Source organism: Bison bison, unplaced genomic scaffold (assembly GCF_000754665.1).
Source record: "Bison bison bison isolate TAMUID 2011002044 unplaced genomic scaffold, Bison_UMD1.0 scf7180017864487, whole genome shotgun sequence".
NCBI classification, from domain to species: domain Eukaryota; kingdom Metazoa; phylum Chordata; class Mammalia; order Artiodactyla; family Bovidae; genus Bison; species Bison bison.
In genome coordinates, this window is record NW_011495047.1 from 6,406,360 (window position 1) to 6,431,046 (window position 24,687).

The following is a 24,687-nucleotide window of genomic DNA, read 5'->3' on the forward strand; positions in this document are numbered from 1 at the left end:
ACTCTGATGCGTGGGAGGGATTGGGGGGCAAGAGGAGAAGGGGACGACAGAGAATGAGATGGCTGGATGGCATCACTGACTCGATGGACATGAGTCTGAGTGAAATCCGGGAGTTGGTGATGGACGGGGAGGCCTGGCGTGCTGAGATTCATGTGGGTCGCAAAGAGTCAGACACGACTGAGCAACTGTTCTGATCTGATCTGATTACAAAGAGAGCATGTTGTAAGATCTGATGGGGGGAACTATGTATGGATGTGAAAGTTGAACTATAAAGAAAGCTGAGCACCAAAGAATTGATGCTTTTGAACTGTGATGTTGGAGAATATTCTTGAGCATCTCATGGACTGCAAGGAGATCCAACCCATCCATCCAAAAGGAAATCAGTCCTGAATATTCATTTGAAGGACTGAAGCTGAAACTCCAATACTTTGGCCACCTGATGCAAAGAACTGACTCATTGGAAAAGACCCTGAGGTTGGGAAAGATTGAAGGCAGGAGGAAAAGGGGACGACAGAGCATGAGATGGTTGGGTGGCATCACCAACTCAATGGATATGAGTTTGAATAGGCTCTGGGAGTTGGTGATGGACAGGGGAGCCTGGTGTGCTGCCGTCAATGGGATCACAAAGAGTCGGACACGACTGAGCGACTGAACTGAATATCTTTAAGCTTCAAGGAAAATTTCACTGTGAGTATAATAATAATTATATACCTAATTAATTGGGGGCAGGAGGAAAAGGGGACAACAGAGGATGAGATGGCTGGATGGCATCACCGACTCGATGGACGTGAGTTTGAGTGAACTCCGGGAGTTTGTGATGGACAGGGAGGCCTGGCGTGCTGTGATTCATGGGGTCACAAAGAGTTGGACACAACTGAGCGACTGAACCAAACTGAATTAATCATTCTGTTCTAAATATCACTTTTATTCTCTGTAATTTTATTATGACAAATCTAGTATGATGAAATTAACCTTACTCTTACTGTTTTAGTATTTCTGTACTAAATTGTAATTTTCATCAGGTTTTAGCCTTGGGAAAATGTTGCATTAATTGGTACAATGACTTCTAAACTTTGTTCCAGAACTCTGGTGATTTATATGTTCGTGATTTATGCATAAAGGTGGCCATGGATTTTCTTAGTTATGCAGTCACAATATTCACTATAATATCTTGAGATGTGAAAGATGAATTTCATGTCATAAACAATTTGAATAGAAAGCCATTGGTTTGAGAACAGTCTTATGGACTCTGTGGGAGAGGGAGAGGGTGGGAAGATTTGGGAGAATGGCATTGAAACATGTAAAATATCATGTATGAAACGAGTTGCCAGTCCAGGTTCGATGCACGATACTGGATGCTTGGGGCTAGTGCACTGGGACGACCCAGAGGGATGGTATGGGGAGGGAGGAGGGAGGAGGGTTCAGAATGGGGAACACATGTATACCTGTGGTGGATTCATTTTGATATTTGGCAAAACTAATACAATTATGTAAAGTTTAAAAATAAAAATAAAAAGACATTGGTTTGCATTTGACTTAGAAGTTTGTTTGTATGTTTGTTTTTAATCATCCTCTAGATTTCTTTTTCTTGATCTTGATATAAAAAGCATTTGATGTTCCAGTTTTCCATTTTTCCTCTTAATCCTCTAAACTGACTACTGTTACAGCCTTTTATATATTTGTTTATTTTTGTGCATGTTCCACACTTAATTATCAAAAAAGTCATTCATAATTTATGTACATGTCATCCAGCAACCTACTTCAAGCACCCTAATTGGGTATATGCTTACATCATCTAAAATTATTTATTTTGTTTTTTATTGTTATAGAAGCCCTAAATAAATGACATATGAGGTCCCTTCAGTTCCTGTGAAAGACAGTGTTACGGTCCATGGGTTGATTTTTAAAGTTTGCAGTTAGACTGGTAAGAATTGGAATCCTATTTTTGTCATACATTAAATGTGTGACCTTGGATAACCTAGTTAAATTCTAAAAGTATAGAAATATAAATAATAGTACCTACTCCATGGGCCTTTTTGACATATAAGTCAGTTCAGTAGTGTCTGAAGTGAAAGTAGCTCAGTCGTGTCTTGGCTCTTTGTGACCCCATGGACTGTAGCCTGCCAGACTCCTCTGTCCATGGAATTCTCCAGGCAAGAATATTGGAGTGGGTAGCCGTACCCTTCTCCAGGGATTCTTCCCAACCCAGGGATCGAACCCAGGTCTTCCATATTGCAAGTGGATTCTTTAGCATCTGAGCCACCAGAGAAGCCTGAAACAAGAATACTGAAGTAGGTTGCCATTTCCTTCTCCAGGGCATCATCCCAACCCAGAGATCTAACCTGAGTTTCCTGTATTGCAGGTGGATTCTTTACCACTGAGCCACTAGAAAGCCCTTAATAATGTCTAACAAATAGTAAATCCTCAGTATGTATTATAAATACCTTTCACTGTTCTTTTCCGCATTTCTATTATTATGGTAATTATAAATCTTATGTCCTTTCAGATGCATTGATTTTTTTCTTTTTTGTATCTGTTGCTGTGAGAAAATTAAAAGACGCTTACTCCTTGGAAGAAAAGTTATGACCAACCTAGATAACATATTGAAAAGCAGAGACATTACTTTGCCAACAAAGGTCTATCTAATCAAGGCTATGGTTTTTCCAGTGGTCATGTATGGATGTGAGAGTTGGACTGTGAAGAAAGCTGAGTTTCCGAAGAATTGATGCTTTTGAACTGTGGTGTTGGAGAAGACTCTTGAGAGTCCCTTGGACTGCAAGGAGATCCAACCAGTCCATTCTGAAGGAGATCAGCCCTGGGATTTCTTTGGAAGGAATGATGCTAAAGCTGAAACTCCAATACTTTGGCCGCCTCACGCGAAGAGTTGACTCATTGGAAAAGACTCTGATGCTGGGAGGGATTTGGGGCAGGAGGAGAAGGGGATGACAGAGGATGAGATGGCTGGATGGCATCACTGACTCGATGGACGTGAGTCTGAGTGAACTCTGGGAGTTGGCGATGGACAGGGAGGTCTGGCGTGCTCGATTCATGGGGTCGCAAAGAGACACGACAACAACTGAACTGAACTGAACTGAACACTTTTTTGAATAATTTTTACCTATTTCTCAAAGCATACCAACTATAATGCAATTTTTAATGTTTTTTCTTTGTGCTAATTTATTCAGTAAACATTATTGAGTTTCCAGTATATGCTCTTTCATTTCATACTGATGAGAAAGATCAAGTCTCCATTATCTTGCCATTACCACTAGTATAATGTTCTTATGCTATAAATAGGCATGTATAAATTCAAAGAGATAATTAGTTGTTCCTTGGGTAGGTGTTAGAAATAATTTCATAGAAGGGGAAGCATTTGATCAAGACCTTAAAAGATATAATGGTATTAAACAGGTGATAAAAAGTGGTGGCAAGTTGAGGGAGTACAACCAAACCTAGAGACAAAGGTGTGGAAGTCGTAGTATGTGGGTTTACAGGAGAAAATGAAAAGTGGGGGCCCTTTTCCTTTGACATCTTTGCGGTTCTGCCTACTACGTCTACATGTGAAAACGTTAAGATTTCAAACATACACCCTTTGATTCTCTGCCCTGGAATCTTTTACTACATATGTAAAACCACTCCACGCTCTTGGCCAGAATACTACAGTTATTGGCTCTTTCCTGCCAACATCATATTCACAAGTCACATGAATTGTAGTTATTTCATCTAAGAGGGAGCTACCTATGTGCCTTCCAGTTTTGATCTGCTCTACCAGCAAATAAGAACTAAAGAGCCTCTTGACGAAAGTGAAAGAGGAGAGTGAAAGAGTTGGCTTAAAGCTCAATATTTAGAAAATTAAGATCATGACATCTGGTCCTATCACTTCATGGCAAATAGATGGGGAAACAGTGGAAACAGTGACAGACTTTATTTTCTTGGGCTCCAAAATCACCGCAGATGGTGACTGCAGCCATGAAATTAAAAGACGCTTGCTCCTTGGAAGAAAAGTTATGACCAACCTAGACAACATATCAAAAAGCAGAGGAGACATTACTTTGCCAACAAAGGTCTTTTAGTCAAAGCTTTGGTTTTTTCCAATGGTCATGTATGGATGTGAGAGTTGGACTATAAAGAAAACTGAGCACCGAAGAATAGATGCTTTTGAACTGTGGTGTTGGAGAAGACTCTTGAGAGTCCCTTGGACAGCAAGGAGATCCAATCGGTCAATCCTAAAGGAGATCAGTCCTGAATATTCATTTGAAGGACTGATGCTGAAGTTGAAACTCCAATACTTTGGCCACCTGATGCAAAGAACTGACTCATTTGAAGAGACCCTGATGTTGGGAATGATTGAAGGTGGGAGGAAAAGGGGATGACAGAGGATGAGATGATTAGATGGCATCACTGGCTCAATGGACATGAGTTTGAGTAGTCTCCGGGAGTTCGTGATGGACAGGGAAGTCTGGTGTGCTGCAGTCCATGGGGACACAAAGAGTCAGACATGACTGAGTGACTGAACTGAACTGAACTGAACTGACCAGTGTTTAGTGTGGAGAATGGAGAAGAAGATTTTTGGGAATCTGAGATCCCAGTGTAATCAGATGGGAGGTAAACCCTATCTCAACAGCTGTCCTTCTTCATTACCTCTATGCTTTTCCATAAGAAGCTTTTCCTCTTCAACACAATAATCCTTTTGATTATTTCTTTCTCCTTCTTACCCTCTCTTCCTTCCTTTTTGCTTCCCTCCTTTTACTTTGCTTTTCCCCCCATATTTTCCCAAACTAGTATTTCATGTCCACATGCATCTGGCATTGTGTTAGGTACTGAGAATACAGATTTAACTAAGACTTACTCTCCTCTAAAGTCTAGAGGAGAAAGGTAAGTGAGTCACTATGAACGTGTGATATCATATATGCTATGATAAGAGCTGTGGCAGCATTTAGGAGGGTGGACCTGTTATTTACTGCCACAGTAGTGCTGCATGACGAAAAGCCATAGTACGTCAGTAGTAAAACCTCAGCACACATGTTTATGTCTCGGACAGTAGATTCTGCAGCTCGCCCAGTCTTGACTGGTTCCTGCCATCTCACTGGTCTTAGGTGCCTCTGCTGGGAGACCTGGACTGACTCAGCTCTGCTCCCTGTGTCTCTAATCTGCCAGCACACTAACTAGCCTGGGTACATGTTCATAGCACTGGCAGAGTACAAAGAGCACAACTTGAAATGTTTAATGCTCCTTAACCTCTGGTGGCTAACATCCTATTGGCCAAAGCATACAACGTGATTGAGCTCAGAGTTATAGTATAAAAGTACTTGAAGTTTCTTGCAATGGGAATGGATATAGTGTGTGGTAAAGGTAGGGCTACCAATGCAATATACCACAGAGAAGCACCTAAATTACATGGGGATTAGGAAGAACTTTCCAAGGATGGTACCCCTTGAACTACATTCTGGAATAATTATTTTAATGAAAGAAGAATCAGAGGCCAGAAGATGTGACGCTCATTGTATGGTCAGCTGTCTTCAAATAGTTTTGATATATTGCATGGGAACAAAGAATGCATGGCTGGAAGTAAGGCCAGAACAAAAGGCAGAGTCACGTTTCAAAGGTTTTTATATACAAAGCAAAGAGTTTTAAAGTTGTGGGATTCTGTGATGGTTCTCACCCTAGGTGTTAAGTTGTATTTTATTGATATTGTTATTGTGTGTCTGTGTGTGTTAATCGCTCAGTTGTGTCTGACTTTTTGTGACCCCATGACTGTAACCTGCTGGGCACCTCTGTCCATAGGATTCTCCAGGCAAGAGTACTGGAGTGGGTTGCCATAACCTTCTCCAAGGGATCTTTCCAACCCAGGGACTGAACCCAGGTCTTCTGCATTGCAGGCAGATTCTTTACCTTCTGAGGCATCAGAGAAGCCTTAACTATTTTTATTTGCTTTTATGGAACTACTCCTTGTGAAGATACTTAATAATATATCAGCTGGTAGCTGGTACATGATGTATGTTTTCATTAATATTTTTAGCACATTTAGAAGACTGCACATTATTTGTTGTAAGCTACTAGAAATATGGACTAAGATTTTCATAATGTTATTTATTTAAAGAATAACAACTTTCACTGATAATGTGTGTAAATATCTATAAAAAAGGATCTTCTTTATACATGCCAAATGTTAAGGTGAAGCCAGAAGATCATTTATTATATCCTATACATTTATTCCTGCTAGAATTGTTATATATAATTGTCTTGACATTTTTCACTATCACTTTTTTATCCATATTCTTGAAAACAGACTTAAAATATGTTTTTTCTGGGCATACTAAGTTTGATTTTGATTTGAGGAAAATTGTGGAAAGTAGAGATAAATTTTTTCTTAGTTTTGTCAGAACAAAAGTGACTGATCATTGGCCAGTTTACATATTCAAGAAAGACAATTGTCTTGTACACTTCCTGATTGAAACTGAAGCCCTTTGTGAGGGAGCAAATGGAATGCATTATGCACTGCAACTGGAATATATTATGTATTTTCCTGTTGGCAGTCATGAATATTTGCACAATTAATTTCTGAGTTGCTTAATTGGTAATATAACAATTTTGTACTGTTTTCCATATTTTTTAATTTACAGATTTATTTAGTCAGTATTATAGTATATGAGACTGAAGCTATTGTTTGGGACGATAAATTAAATCCTGGAAATAAAAGTACATTAGGAGTGAGATTATTTACAACAGTGGTATTAATTATTACCAGGTGGTTTTTCTAGAATGCTATTTAAGGAAGTGTAATTAAGTTATAATTTTGGCACAAGTTTGCTTCATTTAAAAATATGAGGGGGGAAGGGAGATTTCTAGTCATTACACCCTAGTGAATTTGACATCAATCTCAATAAAATTCTGGGATCTGTAATGAGTAGGAACCTACATGAATTAACAATTCATACTGGAGTAAAAATAATTTCCCTTCCTGATAGAGTAATGCCATGGCAGTAGAGTACAAAATTTCAAGAAGATGTTCTTATGGATAAGATGGAGAATTATAGTCCAGACAAAGGCAGCTTGATAGTTGGTTCAACTCTGGCTGGCTCACAAGGGGTTCTTTAGTGAATCTTTTGTCTCAGGATATCTTTTAGATTACAGGACTTAATATTTGGCTTATAACTTGTTAAACACTTAACTTAGAGGTTTTCATTCCTTTTGTTTATTTAAAAATTTTGGAACCTTTTCATCAGATGAAATCATCGTGGATAGAACCTCCGTGTATCAGTCACATAAATGCCTAATTGCTCTGATTCAAGTGAGGATTGGAAGTGATGGTAATTGGGAGAAGTCTTTCCAAGGATATGACCCTTAAGTAGAGACCTAAATGATAAGAAATTGGGAATCCTTAACCTTGAAGAACAGTAGAGGGAGGTGCAAGGTTTCTTTGGGTAGATTAGTGGTTGCCTGGGGCCAGGGATGGGAGTGGGGACTAGCTGTAATTCAGCAGGAAGCATCTTTTTGGAATGATGCAAATGTTCTAAGACTGAATTATGGTGATGGTAGTACAACTCTGCAGATTTACTAAAAATCATTGAATCGTACACTTCATATGTGAATTTTATGGTATAAAAATGATATCTCAAACTATTAAAAAATTCTACTTACCTGAAAAAATTAAGTAAACTTTTGTCATATTTTTGAAAAATCTGTTATGTAAAAGATAGATTGGATATTTTATCTAGGTCTTGATTGCAAAAGTAAGCCCAGTGTATGGAAGTGAGCAAATAGAACCTCACTTACTGTAAGAAACGTCTCTCCAAGATGGGAAGGGACTGGCATAGTGATACGGGGTTGTTGCATCTTTAAGAGGCTTAAATGGCATAATTCATGTCAGGCACAGGTAAAGCACTCAGGAGGTGTTTACTGTTCAAAGAAAAATAGATTCAAGTACGTATGTGTATAGTGTGTAATGTGCATTTGTGTGCATTTGTATAACCATGTGTGAGAAAGCAAATGTGCTAATGTGTTAACAGTGATACTACTAGCTGAAGGATTTTTAGGTATCCATTGAACTTTCATTTCAATTTTGCTGTTGACTTGAAATCTTTCCAAATAAAAAGGAGGAAAAAAGAGAGCATAAGGGGTTAGGCTCACATGGTCATGAAAGCAGTCTTTCTCAACACTGTGTGATAGTGTTATGAGACCATTGTTCAAATTCAGTATCTGAAATAGAGAAAACTAGATTTATTTTTATGACCAGAGGAGAGAGGTATATATGCTGGTCCAGCACAGTGCCGCAGCAGGGAAGATGACTGACCTTATGTAGAGTTTTGGGGACGCACGGAGTTCAGGGATCAGTGTTGTTCTGGAGGCTGACGTCATCTGTAGACGAGGTTGCTCAGATGAGACTGATATGCATTGGTTGGCACATTAAAGGCAAGTTAAGTCTATTCCTAATTGACTTTCAGAAGTGAGGACCTACCACTGTTAGGTGATCCGATGAGTTTTAATCTGATTCTGGTGGCTCCTTACCATAGCTACAGAGAAATCCTTAGTTTGTGGTAACTTTAAAAATTCTCAGCTAGTGTAAATTTCAGTGCCTAATGTTGTTGTCATTCAGTCGCTAAGTCATGTCCTAATCTTTGTGACCTCATGAACTGTAGCACACCAGGCTCCTCTGTCCTCCCCTGTCGTCCATTGAGTTGGTGATTATATCTAAGCACCTCATCCTCTGCCGGCCCGTTCTCCTTTTGCTGGATCTTTCCCAGCATCAATGTTTTTTCCAGTCGGCTCTTCGCCTTAGGTGACCAAAGTATTGGAGCTTCAGCAACAATCCTTCCAATGAATATTCAGGGTTGATTTCCTTTAGGATTGACTGGTTTGAAATCCTTGCAGCCCAAGGGACTCTCAAGAGTCTTCTCCAGCACCACAGTTGTGTACCACACAGTGCCTAATGTAGAGAACCGCAATGAGCATCTGTCAAATAAGGGATTAAATCAGAGAAACCAACTACTTGTTATTATCAGCACCATCACTTCCTTGTTTGAAATTGAGCAGCCTTGAAGTTCTAGCACCTTAGCCTGCAGCATATTTGGATCCCATCACTAAAGTTCTTAAGTCATATTAGATTCTTTCTGCTTATGTCAGTGTTGCCTAAATTGATTTTCAATGCTTTATTACTAAGTGGGCTTAGAAAAATGATTACATACACAGTAAATACATTAAAAACCAAAAGTTTCTTTCCTCCAGAACTCTTCAGAGTATCTAAAATAGGAACATGCATTGCAAATCTAGAAAAGAATAAAATACAAGTTATTTCATAAATTTATTTAACTACAGATTACTATTTTTATGGGCAACATCAATTAGGGAGATGCTAGAAATAGTATGCCACATTTTGCTAGATATTTTAATATCTGTATAGTGCAAAATTCTCTTATCTTTAAGTGACCATCTTACAGCATGTAATTCTCAAGTTTACTATGGCTAATGCTATAGGCAAAATCTCTTTAACTTTCTTAAATCTCTGATACCCAGTCCATGAAATATGCTTGAAAATTTGGGTGAAATTTGTTATTAAGCTGTGTCTATATCCAATCTTACAGAAAGTTAATTTTTACTGTTAAATTTCGGCAATAATAAGATAGTTAAATCCTTGTGTGATTTAATGTTTTGAGAGCCTAAGGGACTAAAAATAACTTGCTTGAAGTTACTACATATCTCTCTAAAAGCTTCAAAAAATCAGTTTTATAAAGTAATTGAACTAAATTTCCTTTATATCATTTTTGTTAATCATAATCTTTGATTAATGAGCATTGAAGGTTAAGTTGTCTAATTTGTTACAGTTTTTATACATTTAACATGGTATTGCAGAAAAAGAATTTTGGGTGAAATAACCTGTAAGTGGATTTGTGACCCTGAGATGGTTATTTAACCTCTCTGACCTTTATTTTCCCTCTCTTTAGAAAAGATGGACTCAATCTTTTAGGTCCTTCCCTGACCTAACATGCAGAGATTGGTATGCTTCTCATTCATTCTCTTTTTTGTCCTGAAATAAAGAGTGCTTATAATCTGTTGCTTTATGCTGTTGTGCATTAGAGTTTGAATACAGGGCTATTTGCTTCTTCAGAATGCAGTATACGTGAGAGAAATTGCTCTGTGAATTGTTAGAAGAAATTCATACAGATATGAGGCCATTTTCATAAATTTCCTCAGAGGCATAATTCTATATCTCATGCTCTCGTAACTCTAGAGGAGCTTTCCTAGGTGGGTTTTGGTTTTTACCTAGTTTTCTGATTTTTTTCTCTTTCCTATTTCTTAAAAGCCATTTCTTTCACATGTCAGAAACTAATAAATGTCCACTTTGATATTTACTGTCTCCCTTCTGGTGTCCCACATGTCCCATTTCCTCATTCTATTCTATGCTTTCTTTTTTCCTTTGTCATTTTTTTATCATATAAGCCATTTACTTAGTAATTTATCATGTATATTGTTTGTTGTATCCTTTCCTCATTGGAATGCAAACTCTACTCATTTTTTTTTAACCTGTTTTGTTCATCGATGTATCCTCAGCAGGTAGAATAGTGCCTGTCACATTCAAGGCCCTCAGTAAATACTTGTTGATTGGGTGTTAATACCTACAGTAGTGAATACTTGTAGGTTATTTAAATGCTTTTTCAGAATTTTAGCCTGTATTAACTTTTACTTTAAACAAATGTATGTATTTTTATATCTTTTTCCCCATCAGTATTGTAAATTTCACATCATAATGATAATTTCATAATCTTTGCTTTTCTTATTTCTTAAGAAGTAGTTGTTTAGTTACTAAGTCATGTCTGACCCTTCGCAATGCCTTGGACTGTATAGCCCACGAGGCTCCTCTGTCCATGGAATTTCCCAGGCAAGAATCCTGGAGTGGGTTGCCATTTCCCTCTCCAGGGGATCTTCTCAACCTAGAGATCAAACCCATGTCTCCTACATTAGCTCTTTACCACTGAGCTACCAGAGAAGCCCATTTATCTTAAGATATTTATACTTACTTCATGGAAGGTTATAAAATGCTAAAAATAATTCTCAAAGTTCATTTTAGTTACATGTGAATATATGCTAAAGTAAAGGACAAGAGCATGGATATTGAAAATCAAGCAAGCAATGAAAAAAACATCATATCTAGAAAAACTGTTGTCTTAGCTGTTTGATTATTTTAATTTACTTGTCACTTTGGCTTTCTCAGAGCCATTGCTAATTGAATTCATTTCTTCTGTTGGAAAACAGGTAGATAAAATCATAGAGTTATAAAGGTTAGTGGTGTTAAAAATTCAAGAGTAAGGACAATTTGCATGTGTTTATGACTGTCTGATTGCCTTAAATGACTGCTCATGGTCAAACTTGTGTACTTTTTTTTCGCCGTTTGGACAGAGGGTAAATCAGTCTCAGCAAATACTGGGTAGGAATGACACAAACGGCGTGACGTCCATGTTTGCATGTGCCGTCTAGTGCCAGGTTGGCTGACTGAGTGTGTGCTCGCGCTCTAGCCTGCTATTCACTAATTCCAGTTAGGAGAAATTCCTGGGTATTATAGTAATACCTAGCCTATAAAAGTATAATCAAATAAGTGGTTTGAAGAGAAAAAGGAAACTTTCTTTTGGGGACAGAAAGTCACCCAGGGCCTTCTAATACCACGCAGTAGTCACAGTGGTCCATTCCAACGTAATGTCGATTACCTGAGGTAGAAAACGTTCAGAAAACCAGAAGTAATTAAAAAAAAAAAAGCATCTAGCTCCCAAGACCACAGCAATTACTTAACCACAGTATCCAGAATAATTTAACCACATTAGAGTTTGTAGCCAGTGGTAAGTACTGAAAGCAACTCAGCGTCCAAAAAGACGCACACAAGGCGGTAAAGAAGTGCCTCTTTGTCCTTGTAAGTCTGGTTCCTGGGTCTTTATGAGCAGATTTGCCTGTGGGCCTGGTGTCCTTCTGGACTGCTCTAGCAGTCTCTCTGTCACAGATTTTTGCTAAACTTACCTCCTTGGCTTCTTTTTCAGACTCTCCTCCCAACCCCCAGCTTTACTGAAGTATAATTGACAAAATTGTAAGCTAAAGTGTCCAGTGTAATGCCTTGACAGACATACAAATTGGAAAAGGATCTCTTTAATCGAAGAATGTCTTTAATTAGAACTTACTCAGTCCTGTTCTTAATCAGGGCTTGAAAATTTGAAAACAAGTATTTTAGACTCAAAAGCTGACCCTGTCAAATATACTAAAAAAGAATAATATAAAACTCTGTGGTACTTTCCCTCAGTATAGGTCTTTTAAGGGGGCAGTGGACTGCTTCTTGGAAATATTTCCACTTACAGTACAGGAATAAACTGTAGCTTTATTGCTCTTCCTCCAATTGTTTTTATTTGTTTATTTCATTCTGTTACCCATTAAAATTTTTTTCTTTTTTCTTAATTTCATGATTTTTGCCCAGTTTACTCAGTTTAGTAAGATTTAATTTTCTTACAAGAGTTATAAAAGTGATTTTCTTAAAATATAATTTTCTTGCAATTCTTGAAGATAGAAGTTTGAGTTATTGAAGGATTATAGCTGCTTTCATAGTCTGAGGTAAATATATGAAAACGCATCTTAAAAATCATTGAATCCAGTCCCCTCCTTTCATTGTTGAGGAACCGAGGTCCCCAGAAATGTTACTTGCCCGAGGTTACAGTACTTCTTAGCCACAGAGTAGGAACCAGAACCAGGTCATCTAACTTTCAGTCTAATTTCTTTTCATCATAACTGATTGCCTCTTCTTTGTAGCTGATGACCAGGATGTAGTGGGACTTTTAGCTGCATTATTGTAATCTTCCTAATTGGGTACTGGCCATATGAATTGTATCTGTTTTTTTCTCGGCTCACGTCTCTGGCGCCTCATTCAGCTGGGTGCTGTTTCTTCTTTGAGTGGAGGCAGTGACTACAGTGACATTCATCTGGGTCTCTACTCCTCCCCCACTGACTACCATGAACTTAGTCTTCAACTCCACAACATGGAAAAACTTAATCTCCAAATGAAGGGGTAAATTCCCCACGTGCTTTTTTTGGGACTCTAGAACTAAAATAACAGGATAATTGTTTGAAAGTAAATAGTATACAAACTTTATGTATTATTCATTCATTGCCTTAAAAAATAAAATTTTCTGGCTTTTAGTATTAATTAACCTGATTTATTTGGTAGAAAATAATTTGCAAAATCCCTGTCTCAGGCAAACTGGAAGTGTTGGTAAAGCTAATAATCTACATGTTTTTTTTTAGTCTTTCATTTTGTATTGAGGTATAGCCGATTAACAGTGTTGTGGTAGTTTCAAGTGAACAGCAGAGGGACTCGACCATAGGTATACATGTATCCAATCTCCCCCAAAACCCCCTCCTATCCAGGCTGCCACATAACATCGAGGAGATTTCCCTGTGCTATATAGTAGGTCCTTGTTGGTTATCCATTTTAAATATAGCAGTGTGTACATGTCCATCCCAAACTCCGTAACTATCTTTTACCCTCATACTTCATATCAGCAACCATAAGTTCATTCTCTATTTATATCTGTTTTTAATCAGAGCAAAATTGTTTTTCTCATTTTAATAAATAAAATACTTGTTGTTGTTTAGTTGCTAAGTTGTTACTCCTTTGCGACCCCATGGACTGTAGTCTGCCAAGCTCCTCTATCAGTGGGATTTGCCAGGCAAGACTACTGGAGTGTGTTGCCATTTTCTTCTCTAGGGGATCTTCCTGACCCAGAAATTGAACCCATGTCTCTTGCGTCTCCAGCATTGGCAGGCAGATTCTTTACTACTGAGGCACAAGAGAAGCCCAAATAAAATAATACTTATTTAAAAAATATTGTTTGATCCTTTTTTACCTCTTTGAAATTTCTCTTTTGTGTTTGTTTTATGCTGTGTCATTGTACTAATATTACATGTATATTTATATGACTTAAAAAGAGATAAATATACGCATTGTATATGCTTGCTGAAAAAATTTGTTTTTCTTACAGTTACAGCTGTTAAAAGAATTTGGTGTTAATGTTCCACATCGTACATTGTTAATAAATTAATTACAACTTAAAACAATAATGAAACACCACTAGATAGCTATTAGCATGACAGAAATCCAAAACACCAAATACCAGACAGGATCTGGAGCAACAGGAACTCTTATTCATTGCTGATAGGAATGCAAAATGGTACAGATACTTTGGAAGACAGCTTGGCGGTTTCTTACAAAACTAAACACGCTCTGATCACATGGTCCAGTAAACACACTCTTTGTTATTTACCCAAAGACCTTGAAAACTTACACCGACACAAAACTTGAATGAGTGTTTATAGCAGTTTTATTCAGAATTGCTAAAACTTGGAAGCTACTAAGATGTCCTTTAGTAGATAAGTGTATAAACAAACCATGCTATATCCAAACAATGAAATATTATTTAGTAATAAATAAGGAGTTATCAGGCCATGAAGACATGAAGGAATGTTAAATGCATAATGCTGCGTGAAAGAAGCCAATCTGAGGGATCACATACTCTGTGTTTGCAACTATATGACGTTTTGGAAAAGACAAAACGACGGAGACGGTGAAAAGATCAGTTATCGCCAGGGATTACAAAAGACAAAGGGATGAATAGGCCAACCTCAGTGGCTTTGTAGTGAAACCATTTATATGATAGTGTAATAGTGGATACATATCATTATACATCTGTCAAAACTAATAGAGAATCTCACGCAGAGTTACCCCTAAGGTAAACTATAGACTCAATAACAACTTAACAATCAGTACTGGCTCACTAATACAAAATGTGAATAATAGGGGAAACTGGATGCAGGGAGAGATGAGGAGATATAAGAAAACTCTCTGTAGTTTCCAGTTTGTTTTTCTTTAGCTGCTCTAAAAGCTGAAGTCTGCTATAATTATTTTAAAAAACAGAATTTAGAGTTGATTTGTTTTCAGCAGTTGGTAATAAGTGGATGTTAGGAGAATGGGTCTGTAGATAGATACATCATCAGATATACACATTTACATAGGATCTGGAAGTTAGCCCAAGATTATGATTAATAATAATGTATTAGAAATTTCCGAGACATTGAAAGTGTATCACCATGCTTGGGAAACATGTTGGCATAAGTTACTAATCAAAGATGTCAAATAGGGGTTAACATAGAGTAAGATAGCAAATATCTGGCATCTTCCTTCCTTTTTAAAAAAACAATTTTTTTTAAAACTGAGGTTAGAAACTACCGAAATAAGGTTTTGTTGTATTTTTGGAAACACATACTGACTGTAGTAATACTCAGTGTATATTTTTAAACCTTTGTTTTCTGTATTTTGGAACTGTTTCTGTAACTAGTTCTTACTTTATTTTACTCGGCACTGTCTAATAATAGTTTTTTTTTTTTTTACTTTAATAGATGTCTATATAAAGAATATCTCCCATTTTAGACTGTGTTAGGGTTACACATGACACACAAAAGTACTGAAAGGCTTAGTGGTAAGTTCTGCAGACTTTTTGGAAAGGTGTCCCCTGGTTTTGTTCAGCATATGCTTTCCTCTGTCTAAGTGTACAGAATAAGAAGAATAAATTCACCTTATGGATAGTCATGCTTCTTTCATACTTCCATTGTACACTGGGAATTGCAGAATCTGCTGCTCAAGTCCAGCTGCCCACTGAGACACTGTATTCTGGGATTGAATAAAAACCAGACCTGTTTGGGTGAGAAGGCAAGCCCACTGTCTTGCTTGTTGTGACCATAGTTATCAAAGTTACATGAAAACTAAAATAGAAACTTGTGTGTTACAGCAGTGAAGCTACTGTAGAAGACCAAGGGAGAGACAACTTTTTCAGGAAAGTTTCCTGAAAGACCTTTAGTGGAAGCTGCACCAGCAACATTGATGGTGTTATAGGCATCTAGGCAGTATGTGAAGAAATTGAACATCAGACCCTTTTGCTTGGGAATAGTCCCAAGACAAGTCAGTCAAGGCATCAGTGAGTAGTACGATATAATGGGGGTAGAAAATAAAAAGATTTGTGTAAGTTTACCAGTTACTTGCTATGGTTTTTCCAGTGGTCATGTATGGATGTGAGACTTGGACTGTTAAGAAAGCTGAGCGCCGAAGAATTGATGCTTTTGAAGTGTGATGTTGGAGAAGACTCTTGAGAGTCCCTTGTACTGCAAGGAGATCCAACCAATCCATTCTGAAAGAGATAGGCCCTGGGATTTCTTTGGAGGGAATGATACTGAAGCTGAAACTCCAGTACTTTGGCCACCTCATGCGAAGAGTTGACTCATTGGAAAAGACTCTGATGCTGGGAGGGATTGGGGGCAGGAGGAGAAGGGGACGACAGAGGATGAGATGGCTGGATGGCATCACTGACTCGATGGACATGAGTCTGAGTGAACTCCAGGAGTTAGTGATGGACAGGGAAGCCTGGAGTGCTGTGATTCATGGGGTCACAAAGAGTCAGACACGACTGAGTGACTGAACTGACTGACTGACCAGTTACTTGGATTTTGTCGTTAAGTGATTAAAAAATATTATATGTGCCGCAGAGCAAAAAGAGGTGACTATGGCTAGGTACTGGAGCAACCCACTCCAGTACTCTTGCCTGGAAAATCCCATGGATGGGGAGCCTGGTAGGCTACAGTCCTTGGGGTCGAGAAGAGTTGGACACAACTGAAGTGACTTAGCAGCAGCAGCAGCAGCATAGCTAGGTACAATGGCTTTCATTTCTGTCTTACAAAAACCATTAAGACAATATCTAGCTTTCTATATGTGGGGAAAAGAAGTTGGCAGAAGTAATAGGAGAAAACATGTAAATTAAAGCTGGAGAACTAAAAACCCTGTAAATTAACATAATATACTCATCAAAGTCACATCCCTAGTTATATCTTTAGCTGATTTGATACTTCACATGTTTATACTAATGACGATCATTTTTAGAAGAAAAGTTTATAAAATCATGAGATAAAACTTGGTAATTATTTGTACATTTTAATAATATAAAAAGTAGTTTAAAAATATTCTTTTTACTAGAGATGTGAATTGAATTCGTTATTTTATCTTTGAGTTAATTATTTCCTTTTGATAGTTCAGTTGCTCAGTCATGTCCAGCTCTTTGCAACTCCATGATGCAGCATGCCAGCCTTCCCTGTCCATCACCAACTCTTGGTGTTTATCCAAACTTTTGTCCATCAAGTCCATCCAGCCATCTCATCCTCTGTCATTCCCTTCTCCTCCTGCCTTCAATCTTTCCCAGCATCAGGGTTTTTCCAGTGATTCAGTCCTTTGCATCAGGTGGCCAAAGTATTGGAGTTTCAGCTCAAGCATCAGTCTTTCCAATGAATATTCAGGACCTATTTCCTTTAGGATGGACTGGTTGGATCTCCTTGCAGTCCAAGGGACTCTCAAGAGTCTGCTCCAACACCACAGTTCAAAAGCATCAGTTGTTTGGTGCTCAGCTTTCTTTATATTCCAACTGTCACATCCATACATGACTACTGGAAAAACTATGGCCTTGACTAGATGGACCTTTGTTGGCAAAGTAATGTCTCTGCTTTTCAATATGCGATCTAGGTTGGTCATAACCCTCCTTCCAAGGAGTAAGCGTCTTTTAATTTCATGGCTGCAGTCACCACCTGCAGTGATTTTGGAGCCCAAGAGAATAAAGTCTGTCACTGTTTTCATTGTTTCCCCATCTATTTACACAAGTGATGGAACAGGATGCCATGATGTTGGTTTTCTGAATGTTGAGTTTTAAGCCAACTTTTTCACTCTCCTCTTTCACTTTCAGCAAGAGGCTCTTTAGTTCTTCGCTTCTGCCATAAGGGTGGTGTCATCTGCATATCTGAGGTTATTGATATTTCTCCCTGCAAACTTGATTCCAGCTTGTGCTTCATCTGGCCTGGCATTTCTCATGATGTTCTCTGCTTAGAAGCTAAATAATCAGGGTGACAATATACACCCTTGACGTACTCCTTTCCCAATTTGGAACCAGTCTGTTGTTCCATGTCTGGTTCTAACTGTTGCTTCTTGATCTGCATACGGATTTCTCAGGAGGCAGGTAAGGTGGTCTGGTACTCCCATCTCTTTTAAGAATTTTCCACTGTTTTCTGTGATCCACACAGTCAGAAGTTTTGGCATAGTCAATAAAGCAGAAGTGGATGTTTTGATAACTTTGTACTTTTGTGTGAGATTTCAATTACCTTAAAATAACCAAAGGGAAACTTTGTTTAGGCAGTCCAAAGAATTAAATATTGAATATGTCAGTGAACATAACAGAAGATTTTTTTTTTTTTCTCATGTGTTCATAGGGGTTCCAGAAAAAGAAGACAAAAAGAAAGACCATGAGAAAATACTTGAGGAGATAATAGTTGAAAACTTCCCTAAATTGGGGAAGGAAATAATCACCCAAGTCCAAGAAACCCAGAGAATCCCAAACAGGATAAACCCAAGGCGAAACACCCCAAGACACATATTAATCAAATTAACAAAGATCAAACACAAAGAACAAATATTAAAAGCAGCAAGGGAAAAACAACAAATAACACACAAGGGAATTCCCATAAGGATAACAGCTGATCTTTCAATAGAAGATTTTTGCCTTTGTGGCGTTTATCCTCTGATGGGGACTTTTTATGCTCTTTCTCTTCTGTTGATTTGTTTGTCCTTTTACCAGTAACACAGTATCTTTAATTATTCTGGCTTTATAGTAAGTCTTGTAGGATATCTCCTCCCACTTTATACTTCAAAAGTGTCTTGGGACTTCCCTGGTGGTCCAGTGGTTAAGACTTCACTTTCCAGTAGAGGGGTTGTAGGTTTGATACCTGGTTGGGGGGCTAAGATTGCACATGCCTCGTGGCCAAAAAAACAAAAAACATGAAACAAGCAATATTTTAATAAACTCAATAAAGACTTAAAAATAGTCCACATAAAATAGATATATAGATATCTTAACTATTCTTGGCTCTTGACTCTCTCACAGAAAGTTTAGAGTCAATTTATATATATTTTAATTGCATTTTGTGCTTTTGTGTGCTGTTTCCCTCAGCTTTATTAAGATATGATTGATATATTATGTAGGCTTGAGTCTATGTTGATTTGATACACTTGTTTATTACAAAATGATTACCACCATAGCTTTAGCTCACACCTCCATCACATCACACAATTACTATTTCATTTTTGTGGTAAGAATATGTAAGACTTACTCTCTTTTAACTTTGAAGCATGTAATATAATACTGGGTCACATGTTGTATGTTACATTCCAAGAACTTATTCATCTTATAACTGGAGGTTTATACCCTTTAAGGATCATTTCCTATCTCCCTCGCTCCCAACACTCCATTATTTGTTTCAGTGAGTTCATTCTGCCTTTGTGTTAATGATGCTATTTAGATGCTCTTACAATTGAAAAACTTTCTGACTAGTATTAATTGAAATAATTTGTCTCCCCATTATTTTGAGTTTTCTGTGTAGATATTCAGATTATATGAATAAAAACAATTTAGTTTTTCCTTTGCAGTGCTCATATAGTTTAAATTTTTTTCTTGCCTTAAGTTGTAATTGTAATCTTAGTATTATATAGACTAAAAGTGGTGATAGGGGGAATCCTTATATTGGTTTGGATTTCAGAAGGTTTGAATGCTTCTGAGTAAGTTATTTCCTATCTGGTTTTTGGTAGATTCTCTTCATCAGATTGAGAAAATTCTTTTTATTCCTCATTTTTTTTTTTTTTTAGCATGAAGTTTCTTTTTTTTTTTTTTTTTTTTTTTTTTTTTAAACTTTACATAATTGTATTAGTTTTGCCAAATATCAAAATGAATCCACCACAGGTATACATGTGTTCCCCATCCTGAACCCTCCTCCCTCCTCCCTCCCCATACCATCCCTCTGGGTCGTCCCAGTGAAGAATTGTTTAGTGATTTTCCCACATGTATTGAGATGATCATTTAGATTTTCTTTTTTCAGATTTTATGTAGTTAATTGTATTAATAAATTTGTGGTTTACTCTTGTTTTCCTGACAACCAAAAGAAGTCTGCTCAACAAAGTAATCCTTCGGAATTGAAGGAAAGATGAAGAATTTCCAGGGAAGTAAAAGTTGAAGGAGTTCATAACCACTAGACTAGCCTATTAGAAATGTTAAAGCAACTTCATTGATAGTAAATGAAAGGATACTAGTTAGTAGTAGTAAAATATATAAAAGTACAAATTCTACTGGTTAAATTCAGAATACACAAATGTTTTAATGGTGGGTAAATCAGTTATACATCTAGTATGAAGGTTATAAGACCAAAGTAGTAGAAATAATAACTACAATAATTTGTTAATGATACACAAAGTAAAAAAATGTATACTGTGAAATAAAAAATGTGATGAAAGTGTGAAAGTGTTAGTCACTAAGTTGTGTCCCACTCTTTGCGACCCCATGGACTATAGCCTGCCATGCTCCTCTGTCCATGGAATTCTCCAGGCAAGAATACTGGAGTGGGTAGCTGTTCCCTTGTCCAGGGGATCTTCCCGACCTAGGGATCTAATGAACCTGAGTCTCCTACATTGCAGGCAGATTTTTTACCATCTAAGCCGCTGGGGAAGAATGTGATGAGGGGAGGGTAAAACTGCAGTATAAAAACCTGAGAAACAGTAGAACTGATGGTGTCCCAAAATGTGTTCAAAGGCAGTCAAAGACCAGTGTCTCAGCTTGAAGGTAGAGAAGTTGAACTCTTCTTTACTCCTCTCTTGTTGTATTCAGGCCTTCAACAGATTGGATGATGCCTGCCCACATTGGAGAAGCTATCTGCCTTACTCAGTTTACTGACTCATATGTTAATTAACCTCATGCATAAATAACTTCAAATACATATCAAACGAATGTTAACCAAATATCTGGGCACTTAATGGTCCAGTTACACTGAAACGTAAAATTAACCATCACCCGTATCAACTTGGCACCCATATCTCCTTAAAATATACTTAGTCTCCAAATAAAGATAATAACAGGGTCACAGTTGTGCCTAAGATGATACAGTTATCCAGCACACAGTTGAAATTGCACTAACCCCTTTCCTAGAAGATGAGGTTAAGTCCATGAGTGACATTTATACTTCTCCTTAATATTCCTAGCTTAAATACTATGATATAAATGCTGTAAGTCCAACACATTTTATGTTACATGATGAGGGAGTAAGAGAGGGAAGGAAACAAGATATTTCCCTAACAACCCCACAAAGAAGTATTCACACACAAAAAAGTATTCATAACAAAATGACCATTACAATGCCCTTTATGTAACTGGTTAGATGACTGTAGCTTGCATTAATGACTACCTTCTCCCACTTCCTATTCCGTATTCCCCTGCCTTTAGCAAGCACCTCAGCTGGTTGTGGTTCTTTAACTGGTGGACAGACCCAAACCGTCATTCTTGAAGGATCTGAGGTATTAGTAGCCCTTCCAGGATTGGGTTGTAGTTTTCCATTGACATTAATCACAGGGCATGGAAATTCTATGAGACACTCTGAATGATCTCCTGTATTCCAGACATACTCTTTCTTACCTCCACTGTGGAGTACCAGTAGAGTTTCCACTGGGGAGTCAGTATCGCTCACCCCTGCCGACCCAGTAACTCCTTCTTTGCCTGTTGATTCAGAAGCATGTGGAACCCAGGGTGACTCAGCTGCAGTCTTAAGTTTCATTCAATGGAATAATTGTTGTGTCAATGGAATAAATGTGAAAGCGTTCCTCCCTCTGGAATTAAGACCTCTAGGCTAGCAACTCATAAGACCATGGGAACAGGAAGCAACAATTTTGCTAGTGGGTCTTTAGAAGTAACGATGAGTGGTGCCTCTCCCTTTCCATCCCTTAATTCCTAGACCTGTGAATTCTGTGCGTGGGAGAAACCACACCATGTATTGGATGCTGATTCATAGGCTGTATAGTCTTCTGGAAAACCTTACCCCTGCTCTACAAGGTGTTACCACCTTACTGGCACTGTCGCTCAGCCTTCAAAAGGTCATTTCATCATTCCGTCAGACCATCTGTTCCATAATGGTGGGGAACATGTTAAGAACGTGTGTGTATGTGTGTGTGCACGCGCTCACGTGTGTTCAGACATGTCCGACTCTTAGAGACCCCCATGGACTGTAACTCCCCAGGCTCCTCTGTCCATGGAATTTTCCAGGCAAGAATACTGGGATAGGTTGCCATGTCCTACTCCAGGGGATTTTCCCAACTCAGGTATCGATCCTGCATCTCTTACACCCTCAGGCAGGTTCTTTACCAACTGTTCCACTTGAGAAGCCCTTGTTAACAATAACGAGTTCCATTTAACCTGAGATATCTTCCTGTATACTTTGAATCATCTCTAGATTACTTACAATACCTAGTACAAAGTAGATGTCATGTAAATAATTGTAAATACAGTGTAAATGATATGTGAATAGTTGCCAATACATGGCAAAATCAAGCTTTGCTATTTGGAACTTCCTGGAATTGTTTCTTTAAATTCAAGTATTTTTGATTCATGTTTAGTTGAGGATACAGAACGTGAAGATATGAAGGGCCAACTGTGTTGGTTATTTGAGTATGGTAACATGATTTTCTGGTTACCAATATAATGAATTGGTTGTTAAAATGTTACATTTTGAAATAGTAAACGCCCTCAAAGATGCCCACACGAATCAAGAAATAACATTGATGACACTGTTCTTTTCTCTGGAAGTTTCAGCTTACGTAGGAAAGTTGCAGTTCTTTGTCATAGAAAATTATATGCCTACTCTGTCATTTGAGAGACCAATCTGTACTTTATTAAGCAGAGTATTATAATTGATATTTTTCAGTTTTACAGTTCTTAATGTTTGGCATATTGATTTTCTTTGCAGGTTTTCTTTAGGTGATGCTCGGAGGCCTCTTCATGAAACAGCAGTTTTGGTAGAAGATGTAGTGCACACACAGTTAATTAATCTGGTAAGAGCATGTACTCTTACTTGGTAGCTCTGCTCTGTGTTCTGCTTATACTGGCATTGCAACCCAACATTTTTTTAAATATCTTTTTTAAAAAAACATTTCAAATTCTTTCTTGTCATCTCTATTGAGATATAATTTTCATGTAACAAAATTTCACCAATGCATGATTCAATGAGTTTTGTCAACTGAGTATTGATTGTCATGTGACTAGCAGTGCAGTCATTATATAGAAATATTTCCATCATCCAGAAACATTTCTTTGTACCCCTGTGTCATCAGTCTTTTCTCCCACTCCTGATAACGCTGGTCTGTTTTTAAATCATTATATCAGTATAGTTTTTTAAGAACTTAAAAATGATCTTTCTCTCTGTATTTGAGATGTATGAAGAATTGCACAAATAGTACAGATAATTCTCAGGTAGCATTCAGCTTCCTCTGTTAACAACTTGCATAACTGTACTACAGTTCTCAAAACCAGGAATAACATTGGTATCATACTGTAATAAAAATACCAGCCTTATTCAGTTTTCCCATTAATGGCCCTTTTCTGTTCCAGGATCCAGTCCAGGGTAACTCACTGCAGTGATCTGTTGGGTCTTTGTGGTCTTCTGTCTGTGGTCGGTCTTTTCTTAGAGTATTTCATGACATATATATTTTTGAAAATTGCAAAACAGTTATTTTGTAGAATGCTCTTTATCAATTGTTCTGATACTTTCTTAAGGTTAGAATGTGACTGTGCCTTTTTGGTGGTAATACCACAGAAATGATGGACTTCTCTGTGTATCATGTCAATGGATTCATGTTGTTGATTTTTTTTACAATTTTAACCTTGATAACTTGGATAAGGTGTTATATGCTGAGTTGTTCCGCTATGATGAGATTACTTTTTTTTTTTTCCTTTTTTTGTTAATAAGTGTCTTGTGGGAGATATTTTGTGACTATGCAAATACTCTTTCTCTGAAAAAAATAGCTTATTTAACATTCATGAGTGAGTATATGCTTTTCTTTTCCTTCTTTCCTTTTATCTTTTTAAGTTGCAATTGTTCTGAAAGGAATAGCTATCCTTTATCACCATTACTTAATAAATGTTTAATGTACATATGTATGGACTAATGTATATTTAAGTTTTACTCTTATAATCATTATGTAATATTTTAATTTATTTTTATTGCTCAGTTCGTTCCAGCATTGGCCATTAGAATTGATTTCACGTCCTCTCCTCATTTTCCTATCAAATCTTTGGTCCCGTATCTCATAAATGTTATGCATGTCAGTCCTTTGCTTGGGGCATATGCTACAGGTATATTCTTCTGCTGTGTAGTTTTCTTTTGACTTTGTTTTTATGACAAAAAACATAAAACATGTTTTCGGGGGGCATAAAGTATTTTTATTTTAATTTAGTCAAATGCATCAATCTTTTATTTCCTTTGTATTTTGAATTATAGTTAGTGACATCTTTCTTATGCTGAGTTTAAAGAGAAATTCATCCATACTGTCTTGTAGTACCTGTGTGGTTTCATTTTTAACGTTTAGTTTCCTAACCATCATTTATTAGAAAGTACCTACTTTTGTGATCTGAAATGCCTCTGTCTAGAATTGGACATGGAACAACAGACTGGTTCCAAATAGGAAAAGGAGTACATCAAGGCTGTATATTGTCACCCTGCTTATTTAACTTATATGTAGAGTACATCATGAGAAACGCTGGACTG

The 24,687-nt window shown here is 37.4% G+C and overlaps 1 protein-coding gene across 2 annotated transcripts in view; it reads left to right on the plus strand.

The window, feature by feature from the left end:
- The window catches only part of SUPT3H (suppressor of Ty 3 homolog (S. cerevisiae)), a 389,319-nt gene that overhangs the window by 171,083 nt on the left and 193,549 nt on the right, over window positions 1-24,687 (plus strand). For both annotated transcript variants that reach the window (XM_010863087.1, XM_010863085.1), the window contains exon 2: window positions 22,891-22,975. In XM_010863087.1, coding sequence (XP_010861389.1) covers window positions 22,891-22,975 — 85 coding nt within the window. The remainder of the gene's footprint in view (window positions 1-22,890; window positions 22,976-24,687) is intronic.